We start from the raw sequence: 16903 nt of genomic DNA, 5'->3' as shown, positions 1-16903 counted from the left end.
TTTTGCTCAAACACGAACATTTCACACCACACGCTGCATGAGGGCCTTCCAGAGAGTGGATAATTGGAAATGGAGCATTTATTTGCACTGTGCATGAAGTAAGCTCAAGGCAGAGCATGTGAAGTACACTCACGTTATCCTATTTTAAAATGGCATAGGTCTATTTTCTTTTTTTACCATTTCTTTTTTCTCACTGCATCCCAGTGTGGCTCCTATTTTTGTGTTTTATTCCGATATTTTCTTTCCATCCTGGTCTGTGTGCTTCAAAGGTGCCCAGCAGGGTAGCTTTGCATCTCTCTCTTATCTCACTCCTTATGCGCTTATGCACCTTTTAGTCTGTGGGAGGCAATGCGCGATGCCGAGACCATATGGCGGAGACGTGTGCCAGTGTATGCGCGATGGTGCCCTGCCTTTTCCACACTGGCAAGAGAGCTTTCCCCCAGGAAAGCACACTCTCGCAAGACGGTTTCCCTGCAGCTTTGTGGAAGCCATCTTGTGGGGGTGCTCTTTCTGCGTAGAAGCATTTTATAATTTTTTCTTTGCTTGGTGCAGCGCAAAAGCCCCATGAGTACCGTTACGTGGGGTCACCATTGTTCGTGGTCGCTGCAAAAGTTTCTTAGCTGAAGGATATGCGAAACAGTTCTTCACCTTAAGCATTTTATTTTCTTTTACATTGAGTCCTATTTGGAAACCAGCCAAATGGTCTCATTTGTTCTTGTTATCCAAGAATTCGTCTTAAGCTAGTTTATTTTAACAGGAGTGTACTGTAGTGTATTCGCAAGGCATTGTCTTGTGAATACGCTCTGCACTACTTCTTGAAATTATGAATATTTTTCAACAAATGCTGGAAGTTCAGGGCCCTGCTTGTTATTAATTCTGGTAATGACTTTCTATGTTGTCTGTGATGCAGCTAACTTCCTATACACCATCCTGAGGTTATCAGCTTTTACAATAATTTTAATTTAGGCAGTTCTACATTACATAACAGTGCATTAAGTTGGAATAACTTCACTCTGTTCAACATGTTGAAAAAGCTGCTCTGAGTTCCTTGAGTAGTTATTCATGCTAAAAGCAAACAAGCACCCACGAGTTGCATGTGCAAATTCGTTAAATGTGGCTAACAGGTGCGAAACATTGAATTTTCTTGGTTTGGTTGTTTATTTTTTTCTTGTGAGTTTCTTTGAGGCAGAAAGCAAGTGTTTTGTGTCATTCTACACTTAGGGGGATGTGGCAGCCTTTGCGGTCTTTACACCTGACTGTTGTGCGTGCAGTCAAATTCTGATGTCAGACAACCGATCCAGAATCAAATAGAAAAGGGCAGGTGTTGTGTGCATAGCATATTTTTATCGGCCATTGCCTTGGCGCCTGTATTCTTGACAAGCGATATGAAAGCAGTGTGTTACCTTGGTGGGGGAGGGGGCCTTTATCTATTCTTTGAGATGGTTGCCATGGAAAACAGGCACTTAACCTACTTAGCAGTCAGGAAGCACCCACTTCCATCGGAAGTACACAAAAGATAAACTTTACTTCACCCTTTGCACCTGTCTTGAAATACCATTATGCAAGCCTAATATACTATGGGATACCACTCCAGTTTAGATGCTCTGTGCATTGACTTGTAACAAAAAGTTGGCCTTTTTGTTTTGTAGATTTTTAGTCAGTGTTTCAGTACCATCATTGGGGACCTTATTATACCATTAGATGGTACAGAATTATTCAACACTTATGTTTTTTCAGCCTCAGTTAAACTTGTTTCATAGTTGTAGTTTTTTCTTTACTATGTTGCTGATTTGGGGGTTCTCGTCACTGCTGCTGGCCGTACATAATAACAGAAACAAGAAAATATTGCATTGGCGCTGACAAGATGATCTTCTTTTGTGCTTTTGGCCATGGGACCTCCTTTTGTATTTGTGTTTTAAAGCATGTATCTTTTTATGGTTGTGGTACTAATCTGAAGCTGAAGTTGCCTACCAAGTGCTCACCTGTATGAAGTGGTAACCATATCTGCTCTACCTTGCACATAAAAAAAATATGAAGTTTTATGAAGGCTTGGTGAAGCATGCGGAAAGTGTTTGAAAATTAAAAGCGGCATAGCTAAGCAATGATAATAGGGCTTCTTTTCAGAAAAATGTTAGTGTAATTGACTGTTGCTTCCTGTACTTACCTCAGTTCTTTAAAGGGCAGTGTGGGTGGTTTTCTAATGTCTTTGGTTGTTCACTTAAGACTGCATCATACCTATTCCTTTAAGTCTACTCTCTTTGTTGCAACAAAGTTCGTTTTAAAATACTGAGTAAAAGAACTTTAAAACAAAAACTAGATTGAAATTGAAACTTGAATATGTGGCCAGAGACAATGCTTCGCCTGATGCAGTGGGTATGCCGCAACCATTATTGGCAAAACCCCCATTCACACATTGGGTGGCTAAAATAGCAACTTAAGCATTAACCTCTCCCATGAAATGTCTGAAATGTCCAAATAGAAATGTGGCAGTATTTATGCAGCTAACAGGAATTTTGTGTCAAAATGCGGGTGATATTGGTGATGTCGCAAATGTAGCGGTGACTGTAGAAATCGGGTGATCCAAGGTAAAAAAAAATTCCCAATTTGATTCTCACGGAAACGAAGCCTTCAAATGGCTATGAATTCGGTGGAAATGACCAGGATTGAGAGGGCAACTTACATTAAATGTTTCTTAGTTAACAGATGGGCCTCGGATAACCCAAATGTTGCCCTGTAATGCGTGTTGGGACTTTTGTTTAATGCATTAATAACATGAGTAACTTACTCCAGTATTATTGGAAGGCGGAACACATAAATTGTTAGTGAAGTATTCTTGTGATAATTGTGATGGGTGTTTACGCATTGGTCATATTCAGGAAGCAGAAACTGCATTTAATGCCCAGTATGTTTGGCAAAAATAATTTTGTACAGGTGAAATAAACTGGCAATAAAGTATTACTGTTGTTATTATGATTATTGTTATTATTGTTGTTCATGTTATTGTTGTTGTTTTCTTGATGCAATTTTTGCTTTGTTAAGTTTTTGCCAAGTACATGATTGCTTTCTGATGTTACTTTTGTTTTATTTTTTTCATTGGAACAGCTTATTGACTGGACAACCAATGAACAGTGTAATCTGAGGCATTCTCAAGAGTATTTTGATCTAGAGCGAGCCAATGCCACAGCAATGGTGAGTATATTTAGTGAACGGACAGGAATGGAGTATGCACCTGGTGCTTCGTTTCTTCTCATTAATTTGGCCACTGCCTATTTAAAGCGACCAAGTGGGGTAAAGAAGTGGATAATATGGAAGGTATCGCTGCCCAAGTGCCCCCTTTTCATACCTAAGTTCATACCTAGAAAGTTTCAGTAACTGTGACATGCATTTTATGAGTCTCTTCAGTTCGGCACTAAAGTCTTGTATTCTTGTATTTTACAAGCCGCCGCAGTGGCTGAGTGGTTATGGCGCTCGGCTGCTGGCCCGAAAGAAGTGGGTTCGATCCCGGCCGCGGCGGTCGAATTTCGATGGAGGCGAAATTCTAGAGGCCCGTGTACTGTGCGATGTCAGTGCATGATAAAGAACCCCAGGTGGTTGAAATTATTCCGGAGCCCTCCACTACGGCGTCTCTCATAGCCTGAGTCGCTTTGGGACGTTAAACCCCGATAACCCTTAACCCTCTTGTATTTTATGCCTTTTTTTGTAAAAAAGCCTAGTAGTTTAGATTTTTTGTCCATAAAAGACCATAAAACCATAAAAGATTAAGTCCAAATGTGGACTTTATGTTTTATGGCTCTCATTTTAGCTCATCTATTCAGTCAGCCTGTAAGTACAAGGTACATTTAAGTTCTAAGGTCGGCTAATTTTTTCTCGAGAATGATAGTAAGGCCCTTTTTTCAGCTTGTTCTAAAAGGACTCTGTGCTCGTTAAGCCAGTCTTACCAGCTTACCTTCTTTTTCTCCAGAAACACTTTAGTTAGTGATAGCGGCCATATTTTCATTCCATGGATGGCTCGTTGTCGTCCTTTTTCTCTTGCACTTGCATGTTATGATGCCAGTCGAAATCTGGCTCCAGTGGAGTGAGCCGCACGCTGATAGTGTTTAGTAAAAAAATGTGTTGCAGCAAACATTCAGGCTACAAAAGGTGTTAGTGTATGGGGGCATTCGCCTTTTGTACCACTGTGCACTATTAGCATGCGCTTGACCCCGAAGTGCTTGCAAGTGCCTGTGACACTCGTTCCACACCGGAAACGGGGGTCATCTCATCCTGGATATTCTAGTCATCTCTCGATAATTCAAACTCGAAGGGAACTGGAAATTTGTTTCATTTATGTAGAGTACAAGATAATGGGAGCCCACCTTGAGCCGTCACGTGCTTGCCGTCCGTAGAATTCGTCAATGATCTAAGGGGCCAAGAGAGACAGAAGAGAGAAGAAGGGTAGAAAATGAAGAGATGCATTGTGGAAAGACAAAAAAAGAACTGAATGTGGAGCTGTGGGAAAAGCAGCAAGAATCAAGAAGCCAGAAAGAAGGGAGACTCGCGGAGAGTGCTGCACTGCCATTTCCGAGGTACTGCAGGCAACGAAGGCTGCGCAAGCACTGAGAGCAGTGCCGGCAGCAGCACAAAGAGGGCAGACCTTCAACTGCCATCTCGGATGAGGTTCATGCTAGGAGGGCCATGAAGCAAGCGAGAGCATAGGAGCTGTCAGCGTGAAGCAGCCGCCACCACCCTGTGAGATCTGGTACCAATGATCGCTCGCGCCAAATGGTTTAACCGAGCTGTAGTCCAGCATTAGCCAGTTTTTAATACTCTTCATAAGTTGGGAGTTTTAATTAGGTTGGTTAAAATTAATGGCGGTTCTTTATGTTCTTGCCTCTGGAAAATGGAAATAAACATAAGGCACGCGTAAGTACCCACCACGGTGGCTCAGTGGTTAAGGCGCTCGTCTACTGAGCCGAAGTACCAAGGTTCAAACCCGACCGCGGCGGCTGCGTTTGGATGGAGGCGAAACGCAAAGGCGCCTCTGTGCTGTGTGATGTCAGTGCACGTTAAAGATCCCCAGGTGGTCGAAATTATTCTGGAGTCCTCCACTACAGCACCTCTTTCTTCCTTTCTTCTCTCAGTCCCTCCTGTATCCTTTCCCTTGGGCGGTGTGGTTCAGGTGTCTGTCCACTGCGCCATTGCCTTTCCTGAAAAACCAATTTTCAATTTTCATTTCACGCGCAAGTATTACTGACAGTTGCAGTGAGTCTTAAGAGTCATATTCATAGATTTCTCAAGCTATGAGGTAATGTCACGGGTTTTCACACTGGGCTCCATGGAGCCCCTGGAATCCTTGGAATGCTTTTCGCGCTCCCCAGGCATCTAAATCCAGGCATGCTTCAACCCCTACCTTTGCTTTGCCCACTTTATTTTGGGACTAATCGTATTGTAATTTCTTCACAATACAGCTAGTCATTATTGCCATATATATGCGAGTAAAGGCCACACTCATGCAGGCACCAGATAGGCACTTAGGTGCCAAATATAGCACCAGACTGTATGGGACAATAAACTAGTTTCCGCAGACCATAGCTCGACAGTTGAAATAAAAAATGCCACTTTCCGCTAATGGCCGCCCCCCGCCGAAACTGCAGTAAATGTGCCGTCCTTACCCACGAATAATGGGGACTGAATTTCGGCATTTTTTTTAGGATCTATGTGTCTGCATCGTCTTGTTTTCCATGCATATTAAGGTGGAACGGATCTAAGCCAAGACATGCAGGGTTCATCAGCATCTTTTGAAAGCATTTAGTGTTTCCTGGTGCAAACCACAGCTTTATTAAAAGCTTTAGTGAGTCTCTGCTAGTACCCCACTTGTCACTGTAATCTTGTCTGTTCTGTTGCAGGAGATCTTTGCCCGTTACTCGAAGCTGCGGCAGTGGTCGGCCAGCCTGTGCAAAGAGCTGCCCTCAGAGGCAGACACCATCTGTGCTGCTATGAACAGGCTCGACCTGGCATGCGAGGGCCTCACCTCCCAGTTCAGGAGCCGAAGCAGGACGGAGGGACTCTCGCCAACACTGGACCGCGACTCGCAGCAGGGGGGAAGCCAGGGACTCTCACCGACACTGGACCATGAGCTCTACCAGGTAAAAACCCAGGGACTCTCGCCAGCACTGGACCACAAGTTCCAGCAGGCAAGAACCCGGGGACTCTCGCCGACACTGAGCCATGAGTACCACCGGGCAGGAACCCAGGGACTCTCGCCAACACTGGGCCACGAGTCCCAGCAGGCAAGAACCCAGGGACTCTCACCAACACTGGACCACGAATTGCAACAGGTGGGGAATCTAGTGAATCTGAAATTTATTTTGACCAAGTTTGTTGAATCAAGAAAGAGATTGGTCATGTAGTAACCTCGGGGACAGTGATAACTTGTTTTTAATTTTTAACTTAGTAAACATTACTTTTAAACCAAGATTTAACTGTGTTCTGTGATGAAGCTTTCTGTGCTCATGGGAACCGGAAACATAAATAGAATGCTGGCTTCCCTGTGATTTTCTTGATACAGTGCCCACTGTGGCTGGTTTATATCTGTCATTTAGCTCTTGCAAGGAGCCATGACATGCAGCCCATTTCTTACAATTTCACCGGACTGATAAGATAATATCACTTAGATGTTTCGCACCCCACTCTGTGAAAAAGAAACCAGTTGGTCTTGATTTTATGTGAACCCGCCGCTGTGCCTTTGGCATTCACCTGCTAAGCTCAAGGTCACGGAATCAAATCCCATTTCCATTCAGGCAGTGCATAAACCACCATGTTCTCTGCAGTATCAGCGCACATTAAAGAACCCTAGGTGACCAAATTAATTTGCAGCCCTTCATTTTGGTGTCCCTGTTAGCCCACAAGCAGCTTCAAGACATTAAACCCCATGTACCTTTATGTCTGGTTCCTTTTTGTCATGAACTGTCTCTTTCTCTAGGAATCCATGCACATTTGATTCCATGAAACATAGCAGGCCAGGGAAGGACATGCAGAAACCCGTGTACTACTGCAGATGATTGCCGGTTATAAGTGCAGCCCCCTTCTCACAACCCTGTCTGGGCAAAAAAGTTTGCCTCGGAATATAGGTCGACACTGCCTAAACCTGTGCCCCTAGCTCGCCCTAAGTTTTTTGTAAGACTGAGTCTTGCAAAGAAACATTTATTTGTCCGCGAGGCATATCTTACTACCTGTCATCGCTTGTGAAAAGGACGCAGTCGCTATCATTGCCATCTTGTGAGCACTGCTACTACTCGTCATCGAAAGCGGTGCTGAGATGCCACAAAAGGAAAATTTTGCACAGACCATGTTGGCTGGCAGCCCATACCAGGCATCATTGACCCATAGCACCACTTTACTCAGAGAAGCGCACTTCAGCCACCCTGTTGGTATCTTCGGGTTTTCCTGTTGGAGCCATTCATTGTAGAATACACCAATGCAGTCTTTGAATGGTTTATTCAGGGCTACATCCAGCGGCTGATAAATAGATGTCAGTCCACCCGGAATGATGACGTCCAGCATCCACTATCGCTTTTTTCACGTGGTTGCTGACATAGCCACGGAAGGAGTTGAGGACGGGCATATTGCGGGACTTCAGTAATGCACCCCGATGCCTGCACATCATGAGACGAAGCCACTTGAGGACAGTTTCATCATCAAAAAAAAAAAAAACCTTTTCATTCACCCGAACTTTAGGCACAAACATTTCCTTCATTGGGATTGTTTTCCTCTTGAACAAAAGAAAGTGTGGTCGCTTGTGCCCATCTGTCATACAGCCCAAAATGACCGTGAAACGGTTATGCGTGTTGCCCGTTGTCAGCAGGTGAACATGGCGCTCCCCTTTAACGGGCACAGTCCTCTTACTAGGAATGTTTAACCAGACTGGAGTTGGGTTGGCGTTGACGATTTGAAAATGCTGGAATGAATGTTATGCCCTCATGTAGTGCAGGAGCGCATTGTTTTTCTTCGTACTATTTGGGGAACCTTTGGCAAATGGTCATGCTTCGCCCTAGGCTTAGCTCGTTCTGCTTCATGAAGTTCTTGACCCATTTCTTGGATGCTTGAAACTCGATGCACGGGATGCGCATCTCCTCCGCAACAGTGCGTGCTTTCGCTTCAATGTTGTCATAGCGTACTCAGGCTTGCTTCTTTGGTCATCAACCCAACCTCAAACCAGCTCCTCAGCAGCAGGGTATCATCCAGACTTCGGTCCATGAAAGGAACGGCATGCAGCAGCACATATAAAGCTCTTGCTTCTTTGTTTTCTCTATTCCATCACGCACTTTTATGACACATCGAACTTCCGCCCTACTGTGACGTTGTTTTTCAACTCAGCGTTCAAAATGACTTGCCTCTTGAAAGCCATGATCTGTTGTTGCCAAGGTTGCCGTGGCATCTTGGTGCCCGTCAGGCAACGACACAAACCACACACTCCACTGATGGTGTCTGTCGCCCGGTGAAGTGAAATGCACAAATGGTGAAATGGCATGAAAAAAACGTGCGAAAACGTGTCCGGGCATATGTGACTGGTCACATGATTGCCCTCAAATTGTTACTAGCTTGCACGGTGTTACCAGTCTTTCCGTTAACGCTCACGGTTTGTCAGTAAAGCATTTCTGTCATTTGAAAATAAAACTTTGGGGTGTATGTATCTTGATATAAGTGACTGTTTTTTTAACCAGACCCACTTTCGCCCCCATGTCTGACAACTATTACGGAATACTACGTGCACGAGGAGTGACACTGTATACTGCGGCTTGGTCGAAACTACCTTTGACTCCACGTATAGGTCAACTTTGATGACAAGTCGACCCTCCAACTTTGTAAGGCCGTTTTTCAGAAAGAAGCATTGACTATAATCGGCAATATACGATAGTAGAATCTCAGTGATACGAATCTCACAGGGTCACGAAAACTGTTCGTTACATCAGAAAGAATGAATGAATGAGCTGTTTATTTAGAAAGGGAGGCTCAAGGCCGTTTTTTTGGGAATTGGGTTGTTAAGGAAGGGAACAGTAGGGGTCTATTGATACATGAAGGGATGGCATGGGTGGTCGAGCAACTCTTTACACTGCTTTGTAGAGGCATATCTTGGCATATTTGCCAATATCATCCAAGATGCCGTTCGCTCCGGCTCTGGTCAATGCACGAAAGTCCTCGCCATCGGTGGGAAAACCATGCTTGGTGACGAGGTCATCGCGTCCCTTGCGGAACCCTGAACAATGCCAAACTAGGTGGTACAGGTCAGCACGACACGTACAGCCACAGTACGGCCACTTCACAACATCAATATTGACCCCAAATTTTGTGTACTAATGCATAGGTAATTTATATTCAGGTCTGTTTACAGCTGATGCGATTTATTTATGGTCACCCGCCACCACCAAGTGCTCGTGGCGGTGTATACCACACAACCGGCGATCGCTGCGTTGGCAGTGTGCAGGCCACGTGTTATCACTCAGTGCTCATGTGCATACCTCTCAACTGGCGATTGCAGTAATTGCGTTGTGAGGGCAGTGCTTGGTGCTCATGGGTGGGATCGCAGCTGCCGTGCTCGTATCTTCCGCAGTGACACCGGAGGGCATTTGAAACATACGAAATTTTGCCCATTGTACGCAATGCAGTTGGGTCAGGGTATTTCACGAATTCATATCATACAAAAATTTATATCAGCCATGATCGTGTCATTAATATTCCACTGTAATGCCATTTTAACTTGATGCTTGACTTTAAAAGGCTCTGAAATTTAGTGTACGGACTTTGTTCATATATTACAAAGATTAATAAACTGCACACCTCATTGCTTTCATTCGAGATCGTTTCACCTAATGTCACATATATGGAGTAGCACACTAAAAAACTCCTTGAGCTGGGTGTTATAAATTCTGTATTTTGCTCCAGCCTTCAATCTGAATTTAGGCCTTGCGCTGTGCCTCCACCATTATGTGTCGTCCTGACTATTTAAGCTACGTGTGCTGTCGTACTTACGTCATACATCAAGTCAGCATAAAAAAATTTTACTTCCTTCACGCTATCAGCCAGAGCAGGAGTTCTGAATCTGTTTAGCCTCGGGGATCCTGAGCAGCTTTCAAAAAGGGCTGAGGAACCCCACGTGTCACGACTTCCATTCCTTCCTGCCCGACACTGATGCAGAAAAGTGCATGCAGACACAGAGCTTGTCATAAACGCCCAAATTTAATTAATAACGCACTGTCCGGTGAAGCAGTCTGTTATAACCAAGTAAGTATGGTTACTAGTCCCAGAATAAACGGGTTAAGCGAAAGGTGGCGTATAACATAGTACTACCATATTTGTAAGCAAGCATGATAACCTGGTCTTTTCAGCAGGAAGCACTAACTGGCCAAATGGAATCTCTGTGCCTACAAAAATGTTGAAATGAAAAACCCTAAGCAAGCGATGAGCACCTAACTCAGTGTTTGGCATTTGATAGCCTAAGTTGCTTACCAGCCAATGACTCAACATAACAAGGTAAGCGACTGGCAAGTTTGACTGGATAACTGGGGTTTAGAACCTATAGCACCTTACCTTTATTGAAGTCTGTGTGCATTATTTTTCCCAACTGACACCTCCAAGATCTCTCGAGCAGACTACTAAGTTTTCGTTAACGAGCTGCTTACTCCCCCCGACATTCTCCACAGATGGCTCGGGCCCCATCAGGCACGATCTTTGTTGCCAATCTCACATGAGTGCAGATTACTGAAATGCCTGTACTGTTCTCTTAATTGCAAATCAGATCGGTTTCACCCGAAAGGGCACTGCTACTACTTTGATCGAAGTAGGAACACCTTAGCAACCAAACATGCCACACCCGCAAATGACGATGCTTTTCAGCCTCTACAGCATTAAAGGGATAATGAAATGATTTCAATGAGCATATTCTAGTGCATCAGATCTGTAGAGGTGGCCTTTATGGGTATTCAAGTCAAATTTAGAAGCTCTGCGTGCACCCTGTAGTTTAGAAATAATTTTTAAAAATAGCTGCTCGCAGTAGCCTGCAACTAATTAGGGCAACACACTGCACCGCGCATCCCCTTTCTCGATGGCATCAGTGGGCAAATGGGGCGAGCTTGAAGGCTGGCTCTTCTGCCCACTGACGTTATCAGGGTAGGGGATGCGCGTTAAGTTGTGCCGCCCTAATTGGTTGCGAGCTACTGTGAGCAGTGATTTTGAAAAATTATTTCTAAACTATAGGGTGCACGCAGATCTTTCAAATTTGACTCGAATACCCACAAAGGCCACCTCTGCAGATCTGCTACACTAGAATACTCATCGAGATCATTTCAGAGTCCCTTTAAGGCAGACCTTGCCATCTATGGTAGATGAAGTGGCCTTATACAAGGGGCTTCTCACCCCACTGGATTACTCAAACTTTTCTGACTTGTAGCCCTATGAGTTGGAACTGAACTATTTTACTTCACCTGACGGTTTCTTTTCTTCCCCATTCCCCAACCGTGAACAGGCCTTACTGTATTTATTTATTTCTCGTGAGATCATTGCATCCTGTCTTTGTGTTAATTTGCTGTTTACAGTTTCTGGAGTTGGTCAGCACCACAGAGTCGCGCCTGAAGGCTTCTTGTGATGATCCGGTCACAACAACTGTCCAGGTTGATAAGCTTCTCACAGAACTTAAGGAAACGGAACTGATGATAGGTAAGCAGCTCTACATGTTTACTATAACTGTTCTAGCATATTTGTTAAATGGTTAGTAGTATATATCAGGTGTTTCAAGGAAGCCCGTCACTAATTCTTAAAAAAAGGCTTTTCGAGGTAAAATTTTGATTTTTTGGCAAGGTATCGTATTTACTTGCATAATTTGCACACCCCTGCTTTATTACCCGGGGTCATAAAAAAACAAGAAAAAAACTTTTACTCACATATTTTAAGCTCCCTGCTGCGCCATTCCACCAGCATGCATGTGGGTGTGCGCAAGGCAGGGTTGGGAAGATCGATGCAACTGCATGTGGCTGCGAGTGGTGAGGTGATGAATTGCGCGCCATTTACCCATTTCGCTCGCGCTGGCGGTAGCTTTCCCAGACGAACAGTTGTTAAAGCAAACTTCCGGCAACCTCCAGCGCATGCCAGAATCCGAAATTACTGAACCATTTGCTGTTAGGTTTTCCGCTAGTCAACCAGGCTGCACGCAAGGGCACCGTTTTATCGCCTTTTATTTTCATTCGCCTCCGACTGCTGCCTTCGTGATTGTGTCGTTGCTCATTTATTGCCTTTAACTGTGCATGCTCCGTCATGCCATCACGTGGTGAACTATATAACATGGGGGGAGGGGGTATGCACCTTATATTTCGGGTGAAATTTTTTCTTGGCCTGCGAGGGGTGTGAGTTTGGGGTCGGCAATATGCAGTATATATTGTGCATTATCACCTTTATAGAGTATTTTAGGGCGTGTTCACAAAATCGGTGTAATTTGTACACCCCCTCTTTGAAGCCTTAATTTAAAGAAGAAAAGTGTCCAAATTACATGAGTAAATTCAGAACTGCACCGGTAATACCAGTGTTGGCAAACATCAGAAAAGAGGTAATCTTGTTAACCAGTAAGCCAGTTAAGTAAATCCTAATAGATAACTCTTTAACTATTACACATAGTATTACACATGGTTGCAATGAGAGACATCTAGCCAACCATTAGTAATCGCCATATCAGTTTCTAGAATTTTAAAAATGCAATTACCCTCGGCACTGTGGCTCAACAAATTTTGGCCATTTCTTGTGCAAAGGTGTGTTGCTTTTGATCAAAGAGCGCACTGGAGAGAGCCTAAACTCTAATAAAACATGAGGAACACCCCTGAAAGAAAAAAATACTGTGCATTTAAAAAAATCAGTGATATTTTACCGTGATGTAGTCTTGTGGTGTTCTACACTGATAATGGCAGGGTTTCACCTAAAGATAGTGCTTCAGCTTGTTTTATGTGATTTTCAATGCGAAATTAAAATACTACATCCTTTCTTCTTCAGTATTGTAGTGCCTAATTCTTTCAATATGAAGTGCGATCTTTTCATTTCCACCATAAACAAGACATGATTTGGCCGGTGGTCAGTCCATGTAGTGAACTTCACTACAAAGAATAATTGAGAGAAGTGGCTGCGTGCTATATTTTTGTGTTGTTTTTTTATGTGTGTGATATTCTTGCAATAACTTTGTAAGTAGGTGTAGGCGATTTCTGTTACGAATTCATTATGATCAGTCGTAGCAATACTTTGCTACCTCTTCTTTATCTCGTTTCTGTTTGCCAACAGACAGCCAGTTGCAAGGCCTGCGGGACACCTTCCATAGTCATGGTGAAAACACGGATGGGGAGGTTTTCTGGCTCGTACGAGAGCAGGTGATGCACCTCAAGGGACTGCTGACAACCCGTAAGCAGGCACTCATCCAGGCAGGCCAGTTCCTCTGTTGCGAGGAGAATGCCCTCCAGGTGGGTCCTTTACCACCCGTTTTGCCACAGGAGTTTGTAAATCCTGCCCTGTCTCTTTTGTGATCGATATATGATTAAGTAGTGCTCACTGTTTAGTTCAAACTGAAGTGCATCAACTAGCCCAACAATGCATTCTGCTGTATTACGGCAACTGTATATATATAACATGGAAACTGCTGTATTTACTCGAATGTAACAGAAGTTTTTTTACCAAAAATAGAAATCTAAACTCACCGCTCGCATTATAATTGAATATTGTATGTAGACAAGTGCAGACTTGGCCATATTTATTAGTGTATTGATTGTTGCATCACGGAAATAGGCACCCAACTTATGAAATGGAAAAAGCAGGAATAAACAGAACAATCAGTGCCATTTTGGTTGACCAGCAATGCTCCGAGCTGCAAACATTCAACTAAGCCGACCGGCACAGCACATCACAGATCGGATTAGCGGTGCAGCAGCGGGAAACTTGTCACAGGAGATGACACACTTGTGCGCTGAGCATGAATTCAACGCATTCCCTCGAGCAGATCGCGACAGAATGCAGGAGATGTAAAGGCTTTCGTTTCGCTTTAGTATTAAAGTTTGGCAGACATGCTTAACTTCCGCAGCGCCAATGACGTCACACATAAGGCAGTAATCTGTTTCGAGTGCACGGAAAGCTTGCATTGCTCTCACTGCTTTCTTCGGTACCGGTGCCTGCACACAATTTTTTTACAGCTTCACATGTACAATGACAACTCGTTCAAATGTTGTCAAAAACGGTCACCAATGTTCCAGAGGCAGGACCTGATACGTGACTGAGAACCAAGCAGCAGTTTTGTTTTTACAATAAGGCCTCTAAAATGCACTGTTGACTTGCTGATGGCACACTGTATTGCAAAATTTCGTTTCTTGTGGAGGGTGCTGTGAATTTGTATATATTACGAGCTAACTGACATTGTATAATAAGGATGTAATCCGCATTTGGGCTTGTCGCTCTCCAGGACTGTCTGTCCACCTTTGTGGCCTTCATGCCGCTCTCTGAGCAAGGTGTTTGTACACCCACAGCTAAAAGTTTATCGAACACAATATGTTAGGTAAAAAAAATTAATTTAATTGCCACCTTTTCACACAGCTTAGAATAGGCATGTGAAGCCCAATTCTAAGTGTTTGAATTACACAGTGCGCCATTAAATCTTAAAGGGGAACTGAAGAGGTTTTGGAATCGATGAGTTTAAAGAGGCCAAATGTGTGAAACTTGCAGGTAAAGCATGTGAAATCTTTTTGTGCTAGCATTTAAAATGGTAACGTAATTGCCTACTAAAGAGGCATCAGCATTCATGCTTCTCTGCAGTGCACAGCGACAGGCAGAGGCCGTAGGGATGACGTCACGTTCGGCGGTGCTAAGTTTCCAGAGAAGAAGCGGTTGTTTCAAGAAAGAAAATGAATTCCGTCGAAGGGGAAGCTCGCATTGTTTGGCGGCATCAGAAGACGCACGGGATCACGTAGACGAAGGCAGCAGACGTGTGAAATTTTGGTAGCAGTTAAGTCGCCACAAGTTTCCCCGCACTCCTCTAATGCAGTGAGGAGAAGCCTGAACCACATTGCGGTGTGAATCGGTGATTGTGTCACCATTATAAATGCTAGCGCAAAACTACTTTGCATGCTTTATCTAGAAGCTTCATAGATTCGAATCCTTGAACAAGCTCAAGTTCTTAAAAAGCTGTTCCGCCTTCCTTTTATGCAACATAACCTGGGCACAAAAAAAATTTTACTTCTTTGCCAGAGTAAGATTCCACTAACTTACGATAGCAGGTGTACAGGTGTGGTCAATAGTAAACGGAACGTGCAATTGTCTTCGAATATTTTTCACGTTTTGCATAATTGAAAATTTCCAGTAATGTTGCATGCATGCTTGTAGTGGACATTGTTGTGCTTTCTTATGGGCAGACAATGTTTCTTCAATTCCGGTAGGGAAGGCACGACTGCACTTAGGACGGAATAGCATGCTCCGTTCACTCATGTCCACTCCTGTACATATAGCAGCAAGCATTTGAAAGAAAGACTAATGGCAGGAACAAACTGCATTCGTTGCAAGGTTTGTTTGAGCTTGTATAGATCTCTTTTGGTCTCTCCTTCCTGTTGAAGTAGTCATTTCTGTTTGTTTGCTGTTCAAGTTTTATTTATTGGTTGCAACGGTCATTTCAGCTTGTCAAATGGCTCGACAAGCTTACCATTCGCCTGCAGCCCAAGTTCGGGCAGAATGGCTATAAGCTGACCGTGGCAGAACACAACAGGATGGACGAATTGGCTCGTGTGAGTAATATGCCGGAATGCCCCACGCTTCTGTCTGCTCTTCTGCTACACCTTCCTTTTTTTTTCCCTGGCATGACTGAAGAGCAGTACTGTAGATTAATGCATAGACAGAACAAACACAATGCACAGAAATAGTGACTTCAATTGAAAATCAGGAAAAAATTTTATATGTGCAAAATGTCAGCACTGTCTCAGCATACCTGACACCTGCTACTGCAACTAGTAGTCTGAATATTATGGTGAGGATGGACCAACAATTTTAAATTAAAGACACTGACGCAAACATATACGGAAGCTGTGACAGAAGCTCTGACAAATGTGAAATTCAAAGCTATTGCATTCTTCAAGACAACTTTCCCCATAGTGTTTTTAACTGATGCTTTTGTCTAATCAACATTAAATTTAATTACGAGGCATCATTTGTGTTGAGCACCACTAAATTCGGACATATTTTCGCTCCCCTTAGAGTTATGGGGAGTCGGCAGTATTAAGTGGTGTTAAAGCATTTTCTTGAGCAAAACAATACAGCAGGCTGACTTTGGCTCTGGTCTAACTTTTACTGCAATGCACTGGTAATTATGCCGCTCATAGTGCTAACCCTGAAGTGATAAAATGCTAGTACCGTGGTACATGAAGCCAGTGCAAAGCAAATATAGACAAGGCTGACATGCACTGGACTCTCCGTTTCTTTGGTTAATTGTTTCAGCGCTGGCTGTATTAATGCAACTTCGCATCATGCAATTTTACATCCTGCGTTAGTCACAAAAGCCCCTCATTGGTCAAGTAGGCGATGATGTCACAAGGTCACATGACCGGGGCACAAAAATCCAGAACTGAAAGCCAAAGGGTAAGCGTGCAACTGGGAAGGGGCGAGACAAGCAAGTTGGAACATGTTCTCGGTGGCTGCGGCTGCCCCTGCGTCAGTGTGCAGCTGCTCGTCACTGTGTTTAGGTGTGCACCGGTCAGCTCCAGTTGGCACGGATCCACAGCCTACCTACTATAAGTGTCTCTATAGCTGCGGGGAATACAGACTCGTTCTCAAGTACTTCAACAGGTTCTAAAGTGTGTTTCACATGCAAGCGAAAATGCCAGCAAATCCTGTCGCCGCGACGTAAAAACCTGTTTCAACCCGT

General features: G+C 43.9%; 1 protein-coding gene across 2 annotated transcripts in view; it reads left to right on the top strand.

Moving 5' to 3' along the window:
* LOC144121320 (SEC14 domain and spectrin repeat-containing protein 1-B-like) overlaps positions 1-16903 on the top strand; it is a 39371-nt gene that overhangs the window by 12785 nt on the left and 9683 nt on the right. For both annotated transcript variants that reach the window (XM_077654480.1, XM_077654479.1), the window contains exons 11-15: positions 3103-3189; positions 5886-6317; positions 11571-11691; positions 13294-13469; positions 15663-15770. In XM_077654480.1, the coding sequence (XP_077510606.1) occupies positions 3103-3189; positions 5886-6317; positions 11571-11691; positions 13294-13469; positions 15663-15770 (924 nt within the window). The remainder of the gene's footprint in view (positions 1-3102; positions 3190-5885; positions 6318-11570; positions 11692-13293; positions 13470-15662; positions 15771-16903) is intronic.

Source organism: Amblyomma americanum, chromosome 2 (genome assembly GCF_052857255.1).
Source record: "Amblyomma americanum isolate KBUSLIRL-KWMA chromosome 2, ASM5285725v1, whole genome shotgun sequence".
In the NCBI taxonomy this organism is placed as follows: domain Eukaryota; kingdom Metazoa; phylum Arthropoda; class Arachnida; order Ixodida; family Ixodidae; genus Amblyomma; species Amblyomma americanum.
The sequence above is the reverse complement of the archived record's forward strand: the minus strand, read 5'-3'. Positions and strand labels throughout refer to the sequence as shown.